General features: G+C 37.8%; 1 protein-coding gene across 1 annotated transcript; it reads left to right on the top strand.

The window, feature by feature from the left end:
• Positions 1-459: 459 nt before the first annotated feature.
• Positions 460-2172, top strand: LOC21407655 (hydroquinone glucosyltransferase). Its single transcript, XM_010098710.2, has one exon. The coding sequence runs from the start codon at positions 584-586 to the stop codon at positions 2024-2026; it is 1443 nt and encodes a 480-aa protein (XP_010097012.1). The 5' UTR covers positions 460-583; the 3' UTR covers positions 2027-2172.
• Positions 2173-6792: the final 4620 nt, after the last annotated feature.

Genomic DNA, 6792 nt, shown 5'->3' with positions numbered 1-6792 from the left:
AGAGCCATCTGGATTTATTAAGGTTTTTTTTTACGCACTATTCTACTACTTCAGAAGGATTATAATCAACAAAATATTAGTGCATCCACAAGTGAACGTAAGCAAATAATTCTTGCCGAACCACTATAAACTTCTATCTTCTTTATCTTTTCATGCAACGATAATCCTTAATTATCCATGAGAGATTACTGTGAGTATTCTCAGAGAATTAATCTTTAATTGACCAAAATTAACCGTGAACTGGAACTTTTTATTATTATTATTTTTGGCGTATCTTGCTATAAGTGTTGAGATTCATAGTTCTATCGCCTTATTACTATTTCTTAAACAAAATGTTTACCGATGCATGGGGGCATTTTTGACATTTAAAAAAATTAATGGTCAAACTTAGATCAATAATCACGATCAACTAATGGAAGAGTGTAACTATATCAGTAATCTTTTTAAAAGTCAGGGGAGTGGACTTAATTATAATTGGTAAGGGTGTAAGAGTAAAAATATTTCTATATGACCTGAATTCAGCACAAAAGAAACCATTCAAATCATATTTCCTCACTTCATTCTTCATTTTATCATATCTCACATGGATCAACCACAAACTCAAACACGACAGCACGTGGCGATTCTACCGTCGCCGGGAATGGGTCACGTGATCCCGATGGTTGAGTTCGCCAAGCGCTTTGTCCGAAACCACAACTTCACCGTCACCTTTTTGGTTCCCACCAGCGGTTCTCCATCAACGGCCATGAGATCCGTTTTCAACGGCCTACCGGATTCCATCGAACACGTTTTTCTCCCTCCGGTCAACTTCGACGACCTTCCAGAAGGTTCCAAGCTCGAGACTCGGATCGCCCTCACCGTCGTCCGCTCCCTCGCTTCCCTCCGCGACGCGCTCGCGTCCCTCTTCTCGCGGCGCGTGGGCGTCGTCGCCCTTGTCGTCGATCACTTCGGTTTGGACGCCTTCGACGTAGCGAGAGAATTCAACTTGCCCTCGTACCTTTTTTACCCCTCACCGGCGATGGTCTTGTCTCTGATCCTCCACTTGCCGGAGCTCGACGAATCGACGTCGTCCGAGTACTGGGAGTTGACGGATCCGGTGAAGATCCCGGGTTGTTTCCCAATTCCAGGTAAGGATTTACTCGACCCGATTCAGGACAGGAAGAGCGATGTCTACAAGTTGACTCTGCACAAAGCAAAACAGTACCGTTTGGTCGACGGAATCATCGTCAATACGTTCAACGATCTGGAGCCACGGGCAATTTCGTCCTTGCAGGAGAGGGAAGCCACTGAAAAACTGCCACGTGTGTACCCCGTGGGACCACTTGCCAAAATACAGAGAACCAACTTGACCGAGGAGGAGTCGCAATGTCTCATCTGGCTGGATGGACAGCCACGTGTCAGTGTTCTATTCATTTCGTTCGGGAGCGGTGGGACCCTCTCATCCGACCAAACCAACGAGCTGGCCTTGGGATTGGAGAATAGCGAGCAGAGATTCCTGTGGGTCGTGAGGCCGCCAAACGACAGGGCCGCGAGCGCCGCGTACTTCAAGGTCAACAGCCAAAACGAGTCGTCGTTTGACTTCTTACCCGATGGGTTTCTTGGCCGGACCAGGGATCGGGGCCTGGTGGTGCATTCATGGGCCCCACAGGCTCAGATTCTAAGCCACAGCTCAATTGGCGGGTTCTTGACCCACTGCGGTTGGAACTCCATTCTAGAGAGCATGGTCAACGGCGTGCCTATGATCGTTTGGCCTCTCTTCGCCGAACAAAGAATGAATGCTTTTATGTTGACCGAAGACATAAAGGTAGCTCTGAGACCGAAAGCGAGCGAAAACGGCGTCGTTGAGAGGGAAGAGATTGCTAGAGTAATTAAGGCTCTTATGGAAGGAGGAGAAGATAGGGAAAAGCTAAGGAAGAGAATAGAGGAGCTGAAAGAAGCGGGTTCAACAGCTCTAACTGAAGATGGGAATTCTACTAAAGCGCTTGCTGACGTGGCTGATGTGTGGAAGAGCCAGATTAGAAATTAGACGCTTATTCCACTTTTTCATACATTTACTCTTAGTACTTCGTATGCTAATTTTAAGGAGTTTCGTGTGTTGTCTGCTGTCATTTTACTCTTATTGTAATGTTATTGATCGCATTATCAAGATATACATGGAAGTGTGTTCTAGAACCTTTGTGGTTTTTTTTTTTTTTTTTTTTTTTTCTTTTAATATGATCAAAGAACTGTGGTGCATGGTTGATATTTTTGTTGGTTGATATGTTTGTTGAGAGGTATACGAAAATGATTCTTGTTGAGGCTGTTCAGTTTTTTCATTTTTAAAGGCCCGCTGCACCTTTCTCGCTTGAAGGATCTATGAAAAGAACGTTCCATTACGAATTCCTACCCTGTTTTGTTGCGTTTTTTTCTTCCAAAAAATGCTTATTTTTTCAGAAAATTAAAAAAAAATAGAAGAATGACTTCAAAGTACTCAAGATTGGGACATGACGCTTTTTCAAAAGGGCTAGCAATGTAAAATCAGTAAAAATAATCAATATTCTTGTTTAAGTTTGTTGATTTGTGAATGGTATAGGAATATATTGTTCATCTTGCATAACCTATTGAAACCGTTACTGAAATTTACATTCTGAGAACTAGATTCACATATGAATATGTTGGAAATGGTTTGAAGAATTTTTAGTCATAATTAATTAAGAAGAATTTTATGCAGGACACTAAGTTTCAGTTAACAGGGGTAATAATGCTATAGCATTTCCTGCAGCATTTACAGTCAGACTTGCAACTGAGGGGAAATTAGCAATCCCAATTTGTTTAAATCACTGATTACAACCTGTAGCTGCATTTTTGTCATTTCTATCATATTTGGCTTCATTTATATTACACTTATTTCTTTACATCATTTTAGTGAATTTTTGTTTAGTTTATTCTTTCACTTAATTTGGTGTTTGCATGATTTTTACACTATATTATTGGTGATTCAATCTCCGTGGGAACGGTATCCGTACTCCAGTACACTTTATTACTTGTACGATCCGTGAACTTGCGGAATCACACAATAAGTTTTTAGCGCCGTTGCCGGGGATTGAAGTCATTGAGAATATTTGTAGAAGTCATTTTGTTTACTTTAGTCTCATTCATTTTGTTTGTTTAATTTGATTAATATCATACCAATTAGCTTTCGGATTAATTTGAACATTTTTATTTTATTTGCTTTTACTTTATTTTTCCTTATTTTTAATCTTTGTTGTTTTGTTTATGTTATTTGAGGCACCTAATGATGTTTCATCGGCAAGTCCTCGCAAACTTTGCCCAACAAGATATGGAATCTTTTTATATGGCTTGGGAGAGATTCAAAGACATGCTTGAAAGGTTCCCAAATCACCAATTGCCAAAGTGGCGCCTTCTTCAAATGTTTTACTATGGATTGAGTTATGAGGCTAGATATTGGGTTGAAAATGGAGCTATTATTCTTTTCAATAACCGTTGATGAGGCCTACTACTTATTGGAGGATATCGCCACTATCAACTATCACGTAATGTACAATCAAGGTTGGGAAAGCCACCAAAATCCCTCATGGAGTAGCCAACCCCCCTTTGGAAGTTGTTTTGGAGAGACAAATTGCCCTCTTCGAGGAAATGTGTGAAATCACTGACTCTAGGCGCTTTCTTGATGACCAAATGGAGCGCCTTAAGAGCACAATTTCAAGGAGCCACCTAGAGGAGGATAAGCAAACAATGAATCCTCGTAGTGACCATGAAACGAAAAAGCCTATGGTGTTGTTTGATGATGATTGTGTGGAACCTCGGGAATTTGAGCCTCTAGAGTATATTGAGCCTTGGGATGAAGATTTAAGAGCCCTTGATGTTGTTTTAGCTCAAAACTTAGTTAAGATGGACACTCACGTGATCAAAACCGATTTACATCTTCTAAGTGACGTGATGTCCATTCCCAGTCATGAGTTCTGTGATACTCAAATCGCAAGCATAGTTTTGGATAGTCAATTGGAGCGTGAAGAGCATTTTGAACAGATGTTAGAGGAATTCCTACAAGAGGGAGAAGTAAAAGAGTCATTGGAGGATGTCGAAGCTCACGAGACCATTGATTTAAGCTCATCAATGGCACTATTGTATACACCTCCAAACGACCCATTTTGGCCATCGTCACCAACACCACCATATTACTCTTTTCAAGTTCATCAACAGCACTATTGTATACCCATGTGTAGTGTCATATGACACTTACTATAGACAAAAGTCGCTCTGTGATAGCGCTTCACTAAGAGTCCGGCTGAAGACGCTAAAGCAAGCACTCCTTGGGAGGCAACCCAAGTTTTTTAAACCTTTACTTGTTTTCCTTCCTTTCAAGTTTTAGTTTTAAGTTTTTAGAACTTTGTTACTTTGCTTTAGTGTTTCTCTTTTGTAGGTGCAAGTGTCGGAGCTTAAAAAATGGGATCAATTCAAGAGAGTGAGCAAGCATTGAAGTCTAAGCGCCAAATTGACATAGGAGAGTTTCTTAAACCTTTCCTTAAGTTTTTGATTGCCTACACACTGAGGATATTGTGCTTGATAAGTTTGGGGGGAAACTTTGTTTGTCTTTGTATTTATGTTTGTTTGTTTTTGCGTCTTTAAAAAAAAAAAATTAGAGTCTTGTGTTTTCTTGATATTTAGTGTATTTTTGTGGTGAATTCTCTTGTACTCATGATGAATATGATTGGATTGAGCATAGCTTTTAAAAAAGGATGATTTCTACTTATTTTTATGCTTATATTCAATTGATTGTCTTATTCAAAGATTGTAATTTTCTTCATTGGAGCACCTAGCCTAGTGTAATTGATTCACTGAATTTCTAGTGAAGGATTGTGTAAATGTGTTTTATTCTTCGATCTCACAAGCTCTACAACTTGTTGAGGCGAATGTTAGTTTCTGAATCGAATTCGGATGCGGAAGCGTGAGAGTAGCGGATCGTGTATAACAAAAATTTTCACAAAACATTTGCAATACTCTATAGATTATATTAACTTATGCAGGAATAAATTAATCATATTAATTTATCTACCATGAACTGGATTAGGAATTATAACTAGCAACCGATTAGGATGATAACTTGAGTTCTTTAACCTTGAACAATCCTCGCTCCAATGCTTTGTCTAGAAAACCTGAGCCTTCCTCGTCAATTTCTTGAATCTACGAGGACGTGTGTGTGGGCACACCTGAAACAAAACGGGTTAACAAAAACACTCAAGAATTTTCACGAACACCAACGCATGTACGACGTGAAATTTTTGGAGAAAAATTTTTCCTCTCACAACACTTGTGAAAACCGGCCACTATATAAAATTAAGAGCAAAAAAGTGTGTCTCACAATTTTATACTATCTCCTTATTTATAGATTAGTAGTTGGACTCCTAGAAGGAGTCTTGCCTTTATCTCCAAGATAAAGCTTATTTATTTTCTCCCACTTTAAATTTGATTTTGAAACAAAATCTCCCATCCTTATCCACTTGATATGGCCGGCCAAGATAGGGGTTCTTATCCATGTGGTAGGCGCCAAATACAGATAGGAAAGGAAGAGAAAATCATCCTTTATCCTCCAGTTCAATTTTGACTCAAATTCAAATTCTAATTTAAGTCAAACTTAAATTAATTGAATTCTAAATTGAATAACTTATCAAATAAGTTTAAATGGATAATTCAAGATGTGTTCACACTACGTGTTCACACTATACCTCGTGTTCAAACTCTGTGAACACCTTCACATAAGTGATCCAAAATTTAAATTTAAATTTAAATTTAAATAATCTCATTATTGAAATAATAATTAATTCTCAATTAATTAATCTTGAGTATTTAATTTTAGAATTCTGTAATTCTAAAACTCTCATTTTGCCCATAGTGTCACTACAAGAAATATCAGCATTAGTAGCTGACTAAAAACGCTATTAAGCACTAGTAATAGCGTTTTATGGAGCCCTAGGACATCGGACGCTATTAAAAGTTTAAAGAAAAAATAGCGTTCAAGGAGCGTTATGGAAAACGCTATAGAATTGAGGTATTATATCGTTCAAGACAAGTTATATTCAACCTCTTACAGCTATTTAGCATGGCTATGGTACAGATTAATAGCTTTTTTCCCTTGTCATGTTCATACTCTTGTACCTTTTTAAAATTATTATTGATATGCTTTTGAACATTCCGAGCAACATGTTACATCTAAATAGGAACCTTCAAATTAAAACATAAAAACATTTAACATATCAATTGTTATAAGTATCTAGCAAGTTGGCAATAAAATTACATCTACAACATAAGCCATACAATGTCCAAAACCTTAACATTCAAAACAAGTAAAGAAAATAGAGAAATAGCTAGAGATATCAAAGTATCCAAAACGTCTAGCTAAATGAAATGAAGTAAATCCTTCCATCTTGACAAAATGCTTCAACAAAAAAGTCATCTCCATTGTTTAACCTGTAAGAAAGTGATCCATTATCAAAACAATAATCAAACTCAATAAAACTTTCACCATTTCACCTATAAATAAAGCAAGGACTTGTTACACTATTCACAACTACATAGCCACATCCACATATGTTTTGCAATGAGTTAGAGGAAACATGGCTTCAATGATGCACTAGACAAAAATTTAATGTCAAACTTGTAAGACAAAGAGTATCTTACATGTATTGTTGTGTAGATAGTTAGAAAAAGCATGAGTCTTCATTACCTACATTTAAACCCGAAGAGGAAAAAAACTTACTATCACAATCATATAATACTTTGGTTAAAACAAAC

This window comes from Morus notabilis, unplaced genomic scaffold (genome assembly GCF_000414095.1).
Source record: "Morus notabilis unplaced genomic scaffold, ASM41409v2 Scaffold203, whole genome shotgun sequence".
NCBI lineage: Eukaryota > Viridiplantae > Streptophyta > Magnoliopsida > Rosales > Moraceae > Morus > Morus notabilis.
Note: the sequence above shows the minus strand (reverse complement) of the source record. Positions and strands in the feature narration are given on the sequence as shown.